Source organism: Nomascus leucogenys, chromosome 2 (genome assembly GCF_006542625.1).
Source record: "Nomascus leucogenys isolate Asia chromosome 2, Asia_NLE_v1, whole genome shotgun sequence".
NCBI lineage: Eukaryota > Metazoa > Chordata > Mammalia > Primates > Hylobatidae > Nomascus > Nomascus leucogenys.
The window spans coordinates 87,023,728-87,044,488 of record NC_044382.1 but is presented as its reverse complement, the minus strand read 5'-3'; the positions used below and the strand labels follow the sequence as shown (position 1 = coordinate 87,044,488).

At 39.6% G+C, this 20,761-nt stretch overlaps 1 protein-coding gene across 4 annotated transcripts in view; it reads left to right on the top strand.

Moving 5' to 3' along the window:
- AP3B1 (adaptor related protein complex 3 subunit beta 1) overlaps nt 1-20,761 on the top strand; it is a 288,518-nt gene that overhangs the window by 40,806 nt on the left and 226,951 nt on the right. For all 4 annotated transcript variants that reach the window (XR_004027066.1, XM_003261505.4, XM_030800425.1 and 1 more), the window contains exon 3: nt 14,882-14,956. Coding sequence is in view for 3 of the 4 variants with exons in the window: in XM_003261505.4 (XP_003261553.2) it covers nt 14,882-14,956 (75 nt within the window). In the remaining variant the exon portion in view is untranslated. The remainder of the gene's footprint in view (nt 1-14,881; nt 14,957-20,761) is intronic.

The window sequence follows — 20,761 nt, the reverse complement described above, 5'->3', positions numbered from 1 at the left end:
TATCCTCTCGCTGAATTGACTCCTTTATCATACAGTGACCTTCTTTTTCACTTCTTATAGTTTTTGTCTTGAAGTCTATTTTGTTTGGTATTAGTATAGCAACTCCTGCTCTTTTTTCATTTCCATTGGTATGGAAATTTTCCATACCTTTGTTTTCAGCTGATATATGTTTTTACGGGTAAAGTGTGGTTTTTTGCAGGTGACAGACCAATGGGTTTTGTTTTTTCATCCATTCGGCCACTCTGTTTTTCTGATTGGAGAGTTTAGTCCATTTGTGTTAAATGTTATTATTGATAGGTAAAGACTTACTCCTGCTATTTTGGTATTTGTTTTCTAGTTATTTTATGGTTTTATGGTTTTCTCTTCCTTCTTTCTTTCCTTCCTGTCTTCTTCTAGTGAAGGGATTTTCTCTGGTAATATGATTTAGTTTTTTGTTTTTTACTTTTTCTATATATCTTGTATGTTTTTTGGTTTGAGGTTACCATGAGGCTTGCAAATACTATCTTATAATCCATTATTTTAACCTGATAGTAATTTAACACTATTTTCATAAACAAACAAGCAAAAAGAAAACTAATAAAAACTCTATGCCTTAACTTTGTCTCCTCACTTTTTAACCTTTTGTTGTTTCTGTTTATATCTTATTGTACCATGTCCTGAAAACTTGTTGTAGTTACCATTTTTGATTGGTTCATCATTTAGTTTTTCTACTCAGGATAAGAACAGTTTATACATCACAGTTACAGTTTTATAATATTCTGTGTTTTTCTGTGTACTTACTATTACTGGTTAGTTTTGTACCTTCAGTTGATTATTTATTGCTCATTAATGTATGTCATTTTCTTTGTGATTGAAGTACTCCCTTTAGCATTTCTTGTAGGACAAGTCTGGCATTGATGAAATCCCTCAGCTTTTGTTTGGGAAAGTTTATTTCTTCATGTTTGAAGGATATTTTCACTGGATATACTGTTCTGAGGTGAAAGTTATTTTTCTTCAGCACTTTTAAATATGTCAGGAAACCTTACCTGTTTCCACTGAAAAGTCTGCTGCCACACATATTGGAGCTCCATTGTATGTTATTTGTTCCTTTTCTCTTGCTGCTTTTAGGATCCTTTCTTTATCCTTGACCTTTGGGAGTCTGATTATTAAATGTCCCGAGGTAGGCTTCTTCAGGTTAAATTTGCTTGATGTTCTATAACCTTCTTGTACTTGAATGTTGATATCTTTCTTTAGGTTTGGGAAGTTCTCTGATATTATCCCTTTGAATAAACTTTCTACCCCCGTTGATTTCTCTACCTTCTCTTTAAGGCCAATAACTCTTAAGTTTGCCCCTTTGAGGCTGTTTTCTAGATCTTGTAGGCATGCTTCATTCTTTTTTATTCTTTTTTCTTTGGTCTCCTCTGACTGTGTATTTCCAAAGACCCTGTCTTCAAGCTCATGAATTCTTTATCCTGCCGATAAGAGACTGATGCATTCTTCAGTATATCAACTGCATTTTTTCAACTCTAGAATTTCTGATTGATTCTTTTTAACTGTTTCAATCTCTTTGTTCAATTTATCTGATAGAATTCTTTTTTTTTGTTGTTGTTGTTGAGGCAGGGTCTCGCTCTGTCGCCCAGGCTGGAGTGCAGTGGCGCGATCTGCAAGCTCTGCCTCCCGGGTTCATGCCATTCTCCTGCCTCAGCCTCCCGAGTAGCTGGGACTACAGGCGCCCACCACCATGCCTGGCTAATTTTTTGTATTTTTTAGTAGACATGGGGTTTCACCGTGTTAGCCAGGATGGTTTCGATCTCCTGACCTCATGATCCGCCCGCCTTGGCCTCCCAAAGTGCTGGGATTACAGGCGTGAGCCACCATGCCTGGCCTATCTGATAGAATTCTTAATTCCTTCTCTGTGTTATCTTGAATTTCTTTGAGTTTTCTCAAGACAGCTATTTTGAATTCTGTATCTGAAAGGTCACATATTTCTCTTTTTCCAGAATTGGTCCCTGGTGCCTTATTTAGTTTTATTGGTGAGGTCCTATTTTCCTGGATGGTCTTGATGTTTATAGATGTTCATCAGTTTTTGGGCATTGGAGAGTTAGGTATTTATTGTAGTCATCACTGCCTGGGCTTGTTTATGCTTATCTTTCTTGGGAAGGCTTTCTAGTATTCACAGGAACTTGGGCCCCAAGCCCAATAATGCTGTGGTTTTTGCAGCCTCATAGAGGTTGGTGCAAGTAGATGTTCTTTGGTGTCTGGGCATTGAAGAGTTAGGTATTTATTGTAGTCTTCACTGCCTTGGCATATTTTTGGCCATCCTTCTTGGGAAGTCTTTCCAGATATTTGAAAGAACGTGGGTGTTGTGATCTAAGCTATATTTGCTTTAGGGGGCACCCCAAGCCTAGTAACACTATGGTTCTTGCAGACTCATAGAGGTACTGCCTTGATGGTCTTAGAACAGATCTAGGAGAATTCTCTGGATTACCAGGCAGAGACTCTTGTTCTCTTTCCTTACTTTCTTCCAAACATACAGAGTCTCTCTCATCTCTGTTTTGAGCTAGATAAAGCTGAGGATGGTGACACAGCACCCGTATGGCCACCAGTACCATGTGCTGGGTCAGACCTGAAGCCAGCACAGCACTGGGTCTTGCACAAGGCCTGCTGTAACCGCTTCTTGGCTATCGCCATGTTTGCTCAAGGCCCTGGGGCTCTACAGTCAGCAGGTAACAAAGCCAACCAGGCCTGTGTCCTTCCCTTAAGAGTGGCGAGGTCCCCCAGGCCCCGGATGTGTCAAGAAGTTCTGTCTGGGAGCCCTGGGAGTCAGGGACTAGAGTCAGAAACCTTAGAAGTCTACCTAGTGTTCTGTTGTACTGCAGCCGAGCTGGCATTCAAACCACAAGGTGCAATGCTTTCCACTCTTCCCTCCCCTTTCCAAAGGCAGAGGAACCTCAACCTGTAGCCACCACCACCCCAGGCCACAAAGAGTACTACCAGAGTACCCCCATAGTCCCTTAATGCCCAAGGTCTCTTAAGTCAGCATTCACGAAAAGCTATCGGGGGAACTCTGGCAGTACCTTTCATGAATGCTGCTTGGCCTGGGACTCACCCTTCAGGGCAGTGGGCTCCCTTCTGGCCAAGGACATGTCCAGAAATGCTGTCCAAGAGCCAAGTCCTAGAATTGAGGACGTTAAGAGCCCACTTGGTGCTCTACCCTGCTGTGGCTGTACTGGTACCTAGTGTGCAAGGCAAAGCCCCTTTTACTTTCCCCTCTGCTGTTCTCAAGCAGGAGTTTTGCCCCATAGCCACCACAGCTGGGAATGTGCTGAGTCTCACCTGAAGCCAGCAAGTCTCGGCGGTTCACCAAGGCCGTCAATGTAGTACCTGGATATTGCTGCTAGTTATTCAGGGCCCGAGGGCACTTCAGTTAGCAGATGATGAATGCTGCCAAGCCTCTGATCTTTCCTTCAAGGCAGCAAGTTCCCTTCTGGACCAGGATGTGTCTAGGAATGTCATCTGGGAGTAGTTAGGTCCTGGAATGGGGGCCTCATGACTCTGACCAGTGCCCTATCCTGCTGTGGCTGAGCTGGTATCCAAGATGCAAGACAAAGTCCTCCCCACTCTTCCCTCTCCTCTCCTCAAGTGGAAGGGAGGGGTCTCTTTTGGAGCCACTGGCTGTGCAACCTGGGGTTAGGAGAGAGGTAATGTCAGCACTCCCTTGGCTGCCCCAGGTGGTGTCTCAGTATGTTGCATGCTCCCTCAGTCCACTGTCTCTAGGCCTAGTTCAGCCATAGGGCTTGCCAAAGAATTGCAATCCTTATGGCCTAGACTGTCTTTCAAGTTTACTTGGAGACACACAGTGCTGTAGCCCTCAGTGGTGAGGTTTTCCAGGGACTCAAGTTTGGACCTCTGGGATTCCCTTCTGGCTAGGGCTGGTTTAAATGCTCCTGCTGTGGGTGGGCATCAGCTGAGTTCAGTCCGGTTTTCCTTTCTGCTCTAACAGGACAGCACAGAGTTCAATGCCTCACAGTTGCAGTGTTCTCCCTTCCCCAGTGCCCAGAGATACCCTCCGTACCATTCACTGCTGCTGGAAGAGGAGTCTCAGCACTCTGAGGAAAAGGGTGGCGTTAATGTGCTCTTCTGTGCTTCTTTCAGTGATATGAAGTTCAAACCAAGTCCTGTGAGTGCTCCCCTGATTTTTGGTTCTTATGAAGGTGTTTTTTTCTGTGTAGATAGTTGTTAAGTTTTTTGTCCTTGGGGGGACAACTGGTGGAGCTTTCTATTGCACCATCTTGCTCTGCCTCCGAGATTGCTTTTTCTCTTTCTCTTTTAGAGAATCTGTTTTTTTTTTTTGAGATGGAGTCTCGCTCTGTCGCCCAGGCTGGAGTGCAGTGGCACGATCTCGGCTCACTGCAGGCTCTGTCCCCCGGGTTCAGGATATCCTCCTGCCTCAGCCTCCTGAGTAGCTGGGACTACAGGCGTCCGCCACCACGCCCGGCTAATTTTTTTTGTGTTTTTAGTAGAGACGGGGTTTCACCATGTTAGCCAGGATGGTCTTGATCTCCTGACCTCATGATTCGCCTGCCTCGGCCTCCCAAAGTGCTGGGATTACAGGCGTGAGCCACCGCGTCCAGCCGAGAATCTGTTTTAACTGTCTGGATATGTAGATGTTTTTAATATTTTGAGGAAAAAGAAAATTTATTCAAGATACAGTCTGTGTTTGTTTTTTCTTTACTGATTTGTTATGCTACTAATGAACCCTTTGGTTCTAAAATTTTAAATCTGTTTTGCTTAGAGAATGTTTGTCTGCTATTTATTTTCTCCTTTTTCTGTCAGTCTGCCAGTTCTCTCTTGCCCTTCTTATTATGTGTATATTACATTTTTTGGATCCATCCTCTGTGTCTGCCTCTGTCTTCTCCCCTGTCAGATTGACCTCTCTAACCTTTCTTGTCATTTTTAGGATATTTTTTTGAGCTGGCATTGTAAGTCAGTTTAGAATTTTTGACATTATCCTTTCTTCTCTCATTATATTTTAAAATTTGGTAATTATATCTTTATCTGAAAGTTTTCTTTGCTATTCTAAAGTCATTCTTTTTTTTTCAAAAAATGCCACGTCCCCTCAAATCTCACTAAGAATATGAGCTAGAAGTATTTCCCATGGTTTTTCTCTTTTATATCCAACTTTTTCCCCAGATAATTTATTCATAATTCTCCAGTGGGCCCTCTTCTTTTGAACTGTGGAATGTTTTTATATGCCCTGTTATTTTTTTCCTCCTTAAGTCATCCTCAGAGAGCATTAGAGTTATCTATCTTTATTTTTCCAGAATTTCTGCTTGAATGGTTCTGTTACAGGCTCTAAATTCATAGGATCAATAATTTCAGGCTCCATTGTGGGATGAAGAGAGTAGTATTTGTATTAATAAATTAACTATTAGAAGACCAAGTGTCTATTTAGAATAGAGTGGGACAAACAGATAGCTCAGGGTAAGGAGCCTGAGAGCACTCTTCCCTCTGTCTTTAATTGGTACGTCTTCATTAAGTTCTTCACTGTTTTTCTGTTTTTTCCTTTATTTTTCTTTTTTGGGTTTAAGTATTCTTTGGGAATAGCTACTATATATTCTGCTGTTTGGTATGTTGTCCTCAGGGTACTTCCCTGAAGATTATTAGAAAGACCAATATACTGGAGCCAAGGGCCTGTCTGATAGTTACGTAGTGGGTAAAACTAGGTCCACTTTTGATTAAGTAGTAAATTCATCCACTTATTTCTTAGGTTGTAACTAGATTGGTAGATAACTGTTTCCTAAAATGTTATCTTATGTGAACCATACCCCTGCAGAAATTTGTTGAAGTTTCTGTTATGTGGATAGTACTTTATCTAAAATAGAAAATATCCTGGACTGATGCAATAGCAGAATGGTGATAACAGAAGAAAGAGCCAGAAGTTGAAGACAGATCATTAGAAATTATTCAGTTTGTGGCCGGACACGGTGGCTCATGCCTGTAATCCCAACACTTCAGGAGGCTGAGGATTGCTTGAGCCAAGGAGTTCCGAGACCAGCCTGGGCAACAAAGTGAGACCCTGTCTCTACAGAAATACCAAAAAATTAGCCAAGTATGGTGGAGGGTGCCTGTGGTCCCAGCTACACAGAAGGCTGAGGCAGAAAGACCACTTGAGCCCAAGAGGTTGAGGCTGCAGTGAGCCAACATGGCACCATTGCCATCTAGGCTGTGCCACACAGCAAGACTCTATCTCAAAAAAAAAAAAAAAAAGAAAAAAGAAAAAGAAAAAAATCATTCCAAAGAACAGAGATTGAAAAGAAATGAACAGAGCCTTGGAGTTTTGTTGATTCATTCTAAAGGTCTAACGTATACATCATTAGAACAGCAGAAGGAGAGGAGAAAGAGATTGGAGTAGGAAAAAATATTTGAAGAAATAATGGTAGAAAACTTCCCAAATTTAATGAAAGATACAATTTTTATTTTTTGAGATGGAGTCTCACTCTTGTCACCCAGGCTGGAGTGCATTGCACAATCTCGGCTTACTGCAACCTCTGCCCCTGGGGTTCAAGCTTCTCCTGCTTCAGTCTCCTGAGTAGCTGGGATTACAGGCAGCCCCCCTCCCCAGCCCCCACCATGCCCAGCTAATTTTTGTGCTTTTAGTAGAGATGGGGTTTCGCCATGTTGTTCAGGCTGGGTTCGAACTCCTGACCTCAGGTGATCCACCCTCCTCAGCCTCCCAAAGTGCTGGGATTACAGACGTGAGCCACTGTGCCCGGCCAAGATACAAATTTATAGATGAAAGAAGCTCAGTGAATGCCAATTAGGATAAACTAAAAGAAAACCATGCATAAACACAGTAATCAAATGGTTGAAAACCAAAAATAAAGTCTTGAAAGTAGCTGGAAAAAATGATACATAGAGGGGAACAATAATTTGAATAAATGCAGATTTCGCATCAGAAATCATGGCAGCCAGAAGATAGTGGAGCAATATGTTTCAAGTACTGAAAGAAGAGAACTGTTAACCCAGAACTCTATATCCATTGAAAATATCCTTCAAGAACGAAGATGAAATGAAGACTAAGAGTATCCATTTCTAACATGTTTGCTTTAATTAAATGTTAATGGATGTTCTGTAGGCTGAAGGGAAATGATACCAGATGGATATTTAGGAGGACCAATCAAAATGGTAAATACATATAAAGGACTAATTTTGTGCTTAAGTTATCCCACTATCTGAGAGGTTTTTAATATGGATATAAATATAATATATGAGATGGCTAAACATAAAAGCTAGTGGGGAGGTGGAAATAAAAGGGTCTATATGGTTGCAATGTTTCTGCATTTTTCTTTTCTTTTTTTTTTTTTGAGAAGGAGTCTCGCTCTTTCACCCAGGCTGGAGTGCAGTAGTGCAATCTCGGCTCACTGCAACCTCTGCCTCCTGGGTTCAAGTGATTCTTCTGCCTCAGCCTCCCGAGTAGCTGGGACTACTGCAGGTGCGCGCCACCACACCTGACTAATTTTTGTATTTTTAGTAGAGATGGGGTTTCACCATATTGGCCAGGCTGGTCTTGAACTCCTGACCTTGTGGTCTGCCTGCCTCAGCCTCCCACAGTGCTGGGATTACAGGCGTTAGCCACCGCGCCCTGCCAGTTTCTGCATTTTTCTTGATCTGGTACAGTGTTAACTGTAAGTAGACTGTGTAAGGTTTGCTATTTCTGTATCTATATATTTATATGTCTGTTTACCTATGTATCTGATAATCCGATAAGTTAAAGATATGCTGTTTGAGCACAAAGGAGATTCATTTAAACTGCTATTGCTATAGATTATGCCTATGAGGCATTTTTATGAGAAACCAGTAAATTATATAAAAAGATATAGGCAGAAAGTTAATATAAAAATATGAAATACTAAAAATTTTCTAAGGAAAAGAGGAAAGAGCAAGTAGGAGAACAGAAAACACAGGGAATAAACAGAAAACAGATGCTAAAATGGTAGACCTGAATCTAACCATGTTAATAATTCTATTATATATAAGTGGTCTGACATTACCAATTAAAAGAGATCTTCATATTGGATGAAAATATGAAGATATAACTGTCCTCTTTGTAAGAAACCCACTTTTAATATAAAGACATAAGTTATAAGGAAGGAAAAATGCATACCATACAAACACTAACCAAAAAAAGGTCAGATGAATCTATTAATATCAGAGAGAGTAAACTTTTGAACAAATAGTATGGTTAGGATAAAGAGCATAACGATAAGAGTCATTTTCCCGAAAAGACATAATAATCTTAAATGTGTCTAACAACAGAGCTTCAAACATGGAGTAAAAAAAAAACCTGTTAGAATTGAAAGGAAAGATTGACAAATTCACAATTATAGAGATGTAAGTGCTTTTTTCTTAAAAATCAATAGAATAGGGAGATAGAAAACCAATAAGGAAATTTAAGACTAGAATAATATCAACTTAAATGACCTAATTTACATTTATAGAGCACTCTACCCAACAGTAGCGAAATATACATTCTTTTTATATGCAAGATAGACTACATTCTGGGCCATAAAACACAGTCTTAACAAACTTAAAAGAATTAAAATTATGCAGAGTATGTTATCTGACCATATAGAATTAAACTAAACACAGTCATTGGAAGAGATCAAAATTTTTTAAAAATAGTTGAAAATTATACGTCAAACTTATACATTTAGAAATGATGACATGATCCATGAGGCAAAGTCAAAGTAAAAGTCACAAGGAAATGAGGATGAAATTGAAAAACCACATATTAAAGTTTGGAGGATTTAGGTAAGACAGTACTTACAAGGAAATTTATAGTAATAAAAGCTTATGTTTGAAAATAAATATTTCCAATCAGTGCTCTGAGCATCTACCTTAACAGAGCAGAAATAGAAGAGCAAATTAAACTCAAATTGAAACTAAAGAAAGAAATAATAAGGTAGAGTAGAAATCAATAAAATTGAGTAGAGAAAAACAGTAGACTAAAATCAGTGAAATGAAAAACTAGTCCTTGGAAAAGATAGATAAAATTGATATATCTGTAGACAGAGTGACCAAGAAAAAACAGAGGACAAATTATCAATATCAGAAACGCAAGATGCTGTTGACATTTAAGGGATAATTAGGGAATATTTTAGGCATCGTTAGCCCCATAAATTTGACTACTTTGTTGAAATGAGCAAAGTCCTTGAAAGATAAGCTATGACGTTTACTCAAGAACTAGATTGTCTGAATAGTCCTATATCTAATAAAGTAATTGAATTTTTCATTAAAAATATTTCAACAGGGAACATTCAGTTCTACATAAGCTTTTCCAGAATATAGAATATGAGAAAATACTTCTGAATTCAATTTTTGAGTTCAGTGCTATCCTGGTCTGAAAACTAGACGAAGACATTATGAAAAAATTAAATTATGTCCATCTCCCTCATGAACATAGAGGATTGGATGGAGAGTAAATCAATCAAATTTCCCAAAATACAGTGTTGTTAGGCTATACCCATTGTAAGTAAAAACATTGATGTTGGGGCTGAGGCCACCAAAGGTTGAAGAATGAAAGAAAATAAAAGTCAAATGTGTAAAGTTAGAGAACAGGTATCAGAAACTGATCACTCTTTTAATCAGATGCCTGCAACCAGTGAATGTTCTTTGGGGGACTCTGGAATTCCATCTCTACCTTGGGTAGAAACTATCTAAGAGCTTAGCAGAGGGCATAGTTAGAACCTAGGAGAGTTTAGAGCTACAAATGACCTTATGTTATCTCCTCAACTTTTGCCCAGCTGCTCCCTAAACATGACTCACACCTTTTACCTGAAAACTTGTCTTCCTTTCTCACCTTTTATCTAGAGAGTCACCTTCAAAGGGCAGAATTGCTGGTACTGCAGCTTTTTCAAATATCAGGAACTTCAACCAAATAAAATCAAAAAGGACATATTTTCCTATGCTTTCCACCTATGAACCTTACTTTTCCCTCAGGGCCCAAATGTGGCTCCCCTCAATTCCTATGTTCCTTGTTCTGGGTGAAAGAGTACAAGGGGACCAGGAACAGGGTTTTTATCTAAAGCGGAAAGGAGAGAGGGTGGGAGATGTATGTTATTTGAGTGGATAAGGAGGAATACTGAGAAGGACTGCCCGCTTTCAAACTGAGCTTCAAGGAGTCTTAGAGCTTCTTTGCTGGTTTCTTCCTTTCTCCATGTTGGGAAAAGGGCTTGTGGGGTGCCTGTATAAACTGGCCGAGCGAGACTCCGTCTCAAAAAAAAAAAAAAAAAAAAAAATGGGACAATAAGTTGTGGAAGCCACAAGAGGCCTCTGAGGAGGAAAGTCTCCTAATTGCCATCATGTTCCCATGCTTAGAGGGAGACCCGCTTTCTTATCTGTAAACACTGTGTTCAAGGAGAAAGACACTGCTTTGAAACACTGGAATGTGAACAGACGTGCAGGCTCCTAGTTAAGCCCGCTCCCACTAGCTACTCTCTGATAAGTTAAAGATAGGCTGTTTGAGCACAAAGGAGATTCATTTAAACCACTATCGCTATAGATTACGCCTATTACGCATTGCCTCCCTTTCACTGTTTCTCTCTGAACGTCTGCTTCTCAGATCTAAGTGATTGTACTCAATAAATAGTGTGGAGACCAGAGCTCTGAGTGTTTTGCAGCCTCCAAAAGTACAACTGGCCCCCTGGCTCACGACCTTTACTCTTAACTTGTCTCTTCTCAATCCTTTGTCGCCACTGGACTTCGGGTACCCTGTGGGTGGTGTTGAGGCTGGTCTGCAACACTCCACAATTTCTACTTTTTTTTTTTTTTTTGAGACAGAGTCTTGCTGTGTCACCAGGCTGGAGTGCAGTGGTGCGATCTTGGCTCACTATAACCTCCGCCTCCTGGGTTCAAGCGATTCTCGTGCCTCAGCCTCCTGAGTAGCTGGGATTATAGGCACGTACCACCACACCCAGCTAATTTTTGTATTTTTAGTAGAGACGGGGTTTCACCATGTTGGCCAGGATGGTCTTGATCTCCTGACCTTGTGATCCACCCTCCTCGGCCTCCCAAAGTGCTGGGATGACAGGCGTGAGCCACCGCGCCTGGTCACAATTTCTACTTTTAGTATTGTACTATGTCTTGTCCTTCAGTCTACTTCTCTGTCTGTATGTCCTCCTGTAGTGATCTCATCCCTTTCCAAATGCATATTGCTAACCAGTGTTGTCTCCTGTATTCTGTACCCTTTACTCCCATATATTCAGCTGGCTTCTCAGCATATCTGAAACCAAACTCTGGATTGCTCATCTCCCCAAATACCTGCTTCTTCTCTAGTCTTTCTCATCATAGTAAATGGCATTTCTCCAGTTAGTCATTTGTAGTCCTTCTTCCTTTTTTTTTTTGAGATGGAGTCTCAAATTCTGTCACGCAGGCTGGAGTGCAGTGGTGTGATCTCGGCTCACTGCAACCTCCAGCTCTCAGGTTCAAGTGATTCTCCTGCCTCAGCCTCCCAAGTAACTGGGATTACAGGCATCTGCCACCACGCCCGGCTAATTTTGTGTTTGTGTGTGTATGTGTGTGTTTTTAGTAGAGACAGGGTTTCACCATGTTGGCCAGGCTGGTCACAAACTCCTGGCCTCAAGTAATCTGCCTGCCTCCGCCTCCCAAAGTGCCAGCGGTAGTTCTTCTTAATTCATGTCCCTTCTTTCTTATATCATATATAATCTATTTTCAGAATAAATCCCAAATCTAGCCCATTCTCACTGTGCTCACTGTCTTTCCTCTGCATAATTGCAGTAGCCTTCTGTTTTCTATGGTATCATATCTTCTGGTCTATTTTTCACATCGCAGCCAGAAAGATCCTTTTAAAACATGAGTCATTGCTAAATATTTAATGATGTCTTTGCCCACAACTGTCCATTGGTCTCCTGCTTCACTCATAGTAAAAGCCAACTTGTTTTACAGTGGTTTATACATTTCTGACCTTATCTCTCACCATTCTTCCCCTCACTTACTCCAGTCTGGCTCTCCTGGCCTCCTATTCCTGGCACATGCCTTGCCTAAACCATTGTTTCCCTAGCTAGTCACATGGGTCCCTTCCTCTCTTCCTTTGCATCCCTGCCAAAAGGAAGGCCTTTTCTGACCAGCTTATCTAAAAGAGCAACTCCCACTTCCACCTCAGCACTTCTCATCCCCCGATACTGCTTTATTTTTCTCCACAGTAGTCTATTGCCACCTCACTATTATTGTTTATTGACCCTTGCCCCATTAGAAGGTAAGCAGCACATGGGCAAGGACTTTGTATTGGTTATGGTTGGATCCCTAAGGCCTAGGATAGTCCTTGCTAGAAAGTATCCTCTCACCAAATATTTGTTGAGTGAATTTGATTGTGGTGTTTTTTTTTCCTTCCTCATTTGAATAACATTCTGCGGAATAAAGTTAGATAGTCATGGAGTAGGATACCATAGGACAGGATGTCTGACTTTAGGTAATCATTGAATGAACGAATGAATGAATGAATGAATGGCAGGGGTCCTACAGAACATTTAATCCCTCTGTTTTCTTATTTCAAAGATGAGAAAATGGAGAGAGGTGTACAAATCATAGAAAGATGTCTTAGCTTCAGTATTTTGTAAACCCTCCATAATGCTCAGCAGGTTTCACAAAATACTCAAATCAAAAGAATGTCACAGGTAAGGAAATAGAATATAAAAAGACTAGCTTGTATTCAAGAGTATTTTAAGGCTATCATATAGAAAGGCTGTATAAGAAATTGCTAATGGGGATTATAATGCTTAAAATATCACATGCTATTTATATAACATTTGTTGTAAATTAATAAAGCTAATACCTTTTTAAAGGTAGTTTGTTAGATATGGTGTGTAATTCATAAGGAATCCCTTTCCCCCAAATTACCCTATAGTTTGAACTTTATTTTGTGGTTACCAAAGGCTGGACTTATAAAAGACATAAAGTTATAATCTGAGAATGAGAAAGACAAAATGGGAATACAGATAGATATAAAACTAAAATAAATAGAAATGTAAGATATTGCACAGGAAATTCCAAATGATAAGTGTAGATTAAAATATTCTAGAGGAGGCCACACATGGTGGCTTATGCCTGTAATCCCAGCATTTTGGGAGGCCGAGGGGGGTGGATCACTTGAGGTCAGGAGTTCAAGGCTAGCCTGGTCAACATGGTGAAACCCCATCTCTACTAAAAATACAAAAATTAGCCAGTGGTGTCATCAGGTGCCTGTAATCCCGCTACTCGGGAGGCTGAGGCAGGAGAATCACTTGAACTTGGGAGGCAGAGGTTGCAGTGAGCCAAGATTGTGCCACTGCATTCCAGCCTGGGCGACAGGGTGAAATTCTGTCTTAAAAAAAAAAAAAAATTCTAAAAGAAATTAGGATTGGATGACACAGTGGGCCAGGTGTTAGGAGATGGCTCTAGCAAGGGAGAAGGAGTAGAATTTGATGATGCTTTAGATAGAAAGGTAGATCTTAGAAAGCTGGGGCCATGCTTATGCTTAGAAAGCAGAGGCATAGTGGGACAGCCAGAGAATGTTCTAGTAGTGAGTAAGGTCAGTTTAATAGAACCTTAGGTCAGAGAGCTTAAGAAGGGATGTTAGTGTACATTGTGAGAATATCTGAATATTACATAAAATCGTTTGGACTCTAGACAGAGGCTTTTGAAATCTTTTAGGGGGGCTGACATGTGCAAAGTAGTGTTTTAAGCATATTAAACTGTCAGTGATGTACATTATGGATAGGAAGAGGAGACTGAAAAGTTCTCTGTGAGGTGATACTGACCTGTGCTAGGATAATAGCAGTGGAAGGGATTAACATGAGTTTTGCGAGAAGCATTAGCAGGACCTAGTTACTGTGTAGAAGTGAGAAGAGACCAGGGTAATTCTGTGGTTTTTGATGTCTAGGAGAACTGTGGAAATAGGAAATTCTATCATGAATGTTATTTTATCATGAAAGATGAGTTTGGCTTTCGACATAGCAAGTTTGGGATGAGAGCCATCTAATGATGTCAAGTTAGAGATGTGGAACTCAGGCTGGATTTGGGCTACAGTTTTGGGGAATTTATGCTCACATATAGAGGTGAGAGTTAGTCCTAATGGTGAATGAAATCTTAGGAGTTTCAGAGATTGTAGAACAGTGTAGGCTGAAAAGATGGTGGTGTGCAGAACTTTAGTGGGCAGAGGAAGAATGTGTAGTGAAGGAAACTTTGAAAAGTAATGGTTGCAGAAGTAGGGTAACCTATGAAAAGAAAGCCAAGGGTCACATAATTACTTGATTCAAAGTAACAGTCATCCCTCCCTCAACTCCCCCATTGCAAATGCAGTACATCTTTGATATCAGATCCTGGAAAATAGACAATAGCAAAAATATTTTTAAAAAGCTTTTACCCAGCCTGGGCAACATAGTGGTACCCTGTCTCTACAAAAAAAAAATTCGAAAATTAGCCAGGCCTGATGACACATGCCTGTAGCCTCAGCTACTCAGAAGGCTAAGGAGGGGGGTCACTTGAACCTGGGAGATCGAGGCTGCAGTGAGCTGTGATTGAGCCACTGCACTCCAGCCTGGGCGACACAGCAGGATCTGTCTTAAAAAAAAAAAAAAATTACTTACAACCCAGTTAGCCAGAGAAAACTATTAAAATATTTAAATATATATCTTGTTACGAAATATTTCTTTATTGTGTCTATGTATTTGTGTATTTATGTTGCTATACATAAGAGAGTGTTTGTTATTTGCTGTAGATAGTTGAGGTAAGATGATTCGAAAAGAGTTCAGCTGTTAATTACATAGCTTATTTGTTGACATAATCTTCTAAATATTTAATATATATAGAATTTCCCATATTGTCTGTTTTGTTTACTCTTCAGATGATTGCAAAAGGGAAAAATGCATCTGAACTGTTTCCTGCTGTTGTGAAGAATGTGGCCAGTAAAAATATTGAGGTACTGTTTTGATTATAATTTTTATGATTCCTTTTGTTTTCATGGGACCATACACTTTTCATGTAGTGTAATGCAACATAAGATACTTAAGTATCACTAGGTTTTTGTTATGATTAAAATGTCCTTAATTTTAAATGTAGGTAAGATCGAATAAAAAGTAGACACAATCCTAGCTTTGGATTTTTGGTAGATAATACGAAAAGCAAAACAGATTGAATCACCTGATTGAACGATGGTAAGTTGTTGAGTTTTCACCTGTTCCTAGAGGCCCGTTTAGTTTAAATTTTGTTCCAGGGACTTAATTTTAAGATAGCATATGTCCAGTGAAAAAGACCTAGTTGGGTATATCCAGACCTTGATGATTTGGGGCTTTTTGAGATTTCTAGGACTGAGCCCAAGAATATTTCCCAAGTTTCTCAGACTACTCATGACATGTACTAAGCAGTCAGTACATATATGTGGATTTATTGAATGAACATGTCCCAGTAAAATACTATTTTCTGTAAGCCAGACTGATATAGTCTAGTATTAAGGTTACATTCTCCTCTGCACCCTGGTTAATTGATAAATTAATTGAAAAAGCCTAGTTAATTGATAAATTTTTCTCAGTTTAAAGATTTAAAGCCTTTCCCTCACCATAAAATTAAAAATGTGTTACTCCTACCATTTGTTTGCCATTTTATTGGCAGATGACGAAGCTCATTAACAAATAACAGAAACATTCTAATCCAGGGAACATGGTTATGGTGACAGAGAGAGAAAGTGCACAAGCATTCTTGCATGGGCAAGTGTGAGAGCATAAGGAGGATGGGTGTGTGATTTCAGAAGGTTCGCTAATTTCGTAGTTATGATTTTATTTTCCATGCATAGTATGGTCATCTTTTGGTAGTGAAGTTGTCTCTATTTTGTGTGACGATTTTAAATATTCAAAGTATTCTTACCCGCAAAACCAACCAGAGAAAAAGAGAGAAAACATTTTGGAGCTAATATTCTTTAAATATTACTTAACTAAATGTGATTGATAGTGTTGGTGAGAGAGGGATTTTAAATCTCCCAATCATGATTTTGATTTTTTTTTTGAGACAGGGTCTCACTTCGTCACCCAGGCTGGAGTGCAGTGGTGTGATCTTGGCTCACCGCAGCCTCAACCTCCTGGGCTCAAGCGATCCTCCCACCTCAGCCCCACAAGTAGCTGGGACTACAGGCACATACAACCATGCTTGGCTAGTGTTTTATATTTTTTTTTGTAGAGACAGGGTTTTGCCATGTGGCCCAGGCTGGTCTTCAACTCCTGAGCTCAAGCAATCCACCTGCCTCAGCCTCCCAAAGTGCTAGGATTACAGGTGTGACCAATGGTGCCCAGCCTTTTTATTTTTTTGAGACAGGATGACTCATCTGTCTCCCAGGCTGCAGTGCAGTGGCATGGTCGTGGCTTACTGTAGCCTTGACCTCTTGGGTTTAGGTGATCCTCCTTCCTCAGCCTCCTGAGTAGCTGGGACTACAGGTGCATGGCACCACGTCCAGTTAATTTTCGTATTTTTAGCAGAGACAGGGCTTTACCATGTTGCCCAGGCTGGTTTTGAACTCCCGGGCTCAAGCAATCTGCCAACCTTGTCCTCCCAAAGTGCTTGGATTATAGGCATGAGCCGTCGCGCCTGGCTGATTCTGGAATGTTTTATTTTTCCCCTTAATTTAATATTTTTTGCTTATTTTTAAAAGTACTCCTATTAGGCATAACTCTTTTTGGGTTTTCCTGATGAACTGACTTTTTATTATAAAAAAAATCTTTTATTTTTGTTAATATGTTTTGTCTTAAAGCATATTTGATTTGTTATTAGTATTGCCACTCCAACCTTCTCATTTCATTTTATTGTTTATCATTTTTATTCATTTGCTTTCAGCTTGTCTGTCTGTATGTAGTGTGCACCTGTTGTTGACAGCATATAGTTGCAGTTTCCCTACATTCCATGTGTCAATCTCTGCCTTTTAATTGGAGTGTCTATTTTGCTAATACTTAATATAATTATTGATCTGCTTAAATTTGAGTCTACTATTATTCTTTTTCTTTTCTCTTTGTCTTTTATTTTTGTCTTCTATTCTTCCTATTCCTTTTTTGGATTAACTAGAAACATTTTAAAATTTCATTTTAGTTTTTTTCCAACTTGCATTTCTTGGCATATATGACAGTGGTCCCATATGATTATAATACTGTATTTTTACTGTACTTTTTCTATATTTAGATACACAAATACCTACCATTGTGTTATAGTTATCTACAGTATTGAGTATAGTAACATGCTGTACAGATTTGTAGCCTAGGAGCAATAGGCTATATCAGTAGTCCCCAACCTTTTTGGCACTAGGGACCAGTATTGTGGAAGACAGTTTTTCCCTGGACCCTAGGTGGGTAGGATGGCTTCAGGATGATTCAAAAACATTACATTTATTGTGCACTTTATTTCTATTATTATTACATTGTAATATATATTGAAATAATTATATAACTCACCATAATGTAGAATCAGTGGGAGCCCTGAGCTTGTTTTCTTACAACTAGATGGTCCCATCTGGGGTGTGATGGGAGACAGTGACAGATCATCAGGCATTAGATTCTCATAAGGAGCACGCAGCCTAGATCCCTCTTGTGTGCAGTTTACAATAGGGTTTGTGCTCCCATGAGAATCTAATGCTGCTGTTGATCTGACAGTAGGCAGAGCTCAGGGTAATGCGAGCAATGAAGAGCAGCTGTAAATACAGATGAAGCTTCACTTGTTTGCCCACTGCTCACCGCCTGCTGTGTGGCCTGGTTCCAACCCCTGGGCTATATCATATATCCTAGGTGTGTAGACTCCTGGTCTGTATCATATATCCTAGGTGTAGGATATATGTAGTAGGCTATACCATGTAGGTTTGTGTAAGTTGCACTCTGTGGTGTTGGCACAACAATGAAATTGTCCAACGATGCATTTCTCAGAACATTGTTAATCGATGCCTCACTGGATTATAGAATTTTAAGGATAGGTACTTCAAACCTACTTTTTTTTTTTGGAGACAGGGTCTCGCTCTGTTGCCCAGGTTGGAGTGCAGTGGCACAATCTTGGCTGACTACAACCTCTGCCTCCCAGGTTCAAGCGATTCTCCTGCCTCAGCCTCCTGAGCAGCTGGGATTACAGGCTTGTGTCACCATGCCCATCTAATTTATTTTTTGTATTTTTAGTAGAGCCGGGGTTTTGTCCTGTTGCCCATGCTGGTCTGGAACTCCTGAGCTCAAGTGATCTGCCCACCTTGGCCTCCCAAAGTGCTGGGATTATGGGTGTGAGCCACTGTGTTCAGCCTAAATCTACTTTTAAAAAAAATTTAATATTTTAAAGTATGCTTCTTGCTTTTTGTGTGTGTGTGTGTGCGGAGGGGACTGTAGTGGCATGAACACAACACAGTGTAGCCTTCACTTCCTGGGCTCAAGTGATCCTCCTGACTCAACCTTCTGAGTAGCTGGGACCACAGGTGTGTGCCACTACTCCTGGCTCATTTAAAAAATATTTTGTAGAGACGAGGTCTCCATGTTGCCCAGGCTGGTGTTGAACTCTTGGGCTCAGGTGATCCTCCTGCCTTGGCCTCCCGAAGTGCGGGGATTATAGGTGTGAGCCACTGTGCCCAGCCCTTAATTTTTTTCATTAGATAGGAAGTGCATTCTGTATTTCAGATAGATGAATTTTTCTATCAAAATGAAATAGTTATTATAAACTCAATTAGACTAAGTTGGATAAGCCAAAATCAAAACACTTGTATTCTTGTGGCCAGTTTATGATTTAGATTAAATTAATACTGGATTTAAATGACTTGATAAACCATACTTTCTTTCTAGAACACCAATTAATGGAAGAAATCTATGTAGATTATAGATTTCTTGGGTAAAATCAATTTTACTTGTGATTAATTTAGTAGATATTTATTAAACACTATGTGCTTGTTATATATAATTCTGAATTGATAATTTTAAACTACTCTGTCTTTGACACCTTATGGCCATGCTATCTGAGCTTCTAATTTGATATGTTTATTAGTTTTATGGCCTGTGGCATATGAAAGTCTAAATATCTGAAAAAAAATCAACATTTAACTTAGAAAAATTATGAGGCATAGGTGAAGCTTGTCTTAGTGTTATCAGGAATAGAGTCTCTCAGTAGCAATAGGAATAATTGCTAACATTAAAAAAACCTGTCTGACCTAGGTTGTTAGTGCCTTGCATAGATCTACTCCGTTTTATCCTCACAAATAACCCTGTGGGGCTGTTTCTGTCATTACTTGTATTTTATATATGAGGACAAAATGGCAGAGAGGTTAAATTAGCTGATCAAGGTCACACAGCCAGTGTGTGGCAGTCAGAATCCAAAGCTAGGTTGCTTGGCTTCAGAACCCATCTTAGCCCATTCAGCGCCATCTTTCCTGTTTGATGATTCCTTCCTTTCTTTTCTCTCTTAATATCATTGACTCCTTATCAATGTCTGGTATTAGCCATCCTTTGGGAGGTACCTGGTATTGGCATATTTTTTTTTATGTTTTAGTTATGGGTAGAAATTGGTGGTAAAATAGCTAGTTCCCTCAGGACTTCTAGTTCTTGTTGTAAACAGAAAATTCCATACTAATTATTGTTCCTTCAGAACTATTTTACTATTCAAATAGTTTTCAGTAGGAGAACTTTTCCATTTGTTCATATTTTCCCTTTACAATTAGATTCTGCTATGCTGCCTAATGTTCTGTTACAAAAATGTCAATGTAAACATAATTATTGGTCTATTTGTTTTGGATTTCTTTCGTTCTTTAAATACCTTGTTTATTTTATTTTTTTGAAACATGGTTAAGCCTTTAATGTTTTGGGAAAACTGACATAAGTTTCTTAAAACTTATGTTCATAAATTGAATGTTTCACTCCTCTCAAGTGCAAAATTTCATTTTTACAAGTACCTGCTGCTTTAGACACACAGGTGAGCTGTACGTCATCTACCATTAAATGTCAAATGATACCAAAAGTGACCAAGTAAGCAATCAGTGGTTATAGTACAAAAATAATCAAAGGTTTAGTCAATAACTCATGAAGTTTGATGTACTAGTATTGATAAGCTAATTAAACAGATCTGTCTGTCTTCTTCCAGCCTACTGGGGCTCTGCTATGATTAGCTTTACAGCAAGGAGTGTTATAACATTGAATGAAAGTAACCGATCAGAGAATGATGTAGTCACGGAGCTTTAACTACTCCCATTTCTGGTCACAGAATGGTTTCAGGGAAGGTAGGCTTTCTTTGCACACCTGCAGCCTGTCAGTGCATAGGCCTCTTGTGGTCAATATTGATTGATTCTTATAACAGAAGTAGAACAAATTTAGTGTTTTGCAACCTTCTGTGATTTAATATTGTTATGCTTTTTGCCACAACAGTCACAGAAATCCTTCTCCAATAGTGAGTAATTATAGCAATGCCTGCTAGCTCAGCTGTGGTTCTGAATGTTTCAGTGTTGCCAATATAAACTCTGTGATATATTTGAGAGTTCATAATCCAGTTTTAAAAGCTGGCTGTACTTGGTGAATAAAGGTATTGCTGAGAAATAAATTGTAAGGGGATGAGGGAGAACTGGACCCATTTTTTCTCAAAACTTTCCAGAGAACTGTAGAGTGAGATCTGAATATAATTAGTAAAGAGAAAGAATATTTTAAAAGAGTATTTTAAAAAACCAAACCAGCTGTGTTGGTGTGCACCTAGAGTCCCAATTACCAGAGAGGCTGAGGCAGGAGGATCTCTTGAGCCCAGG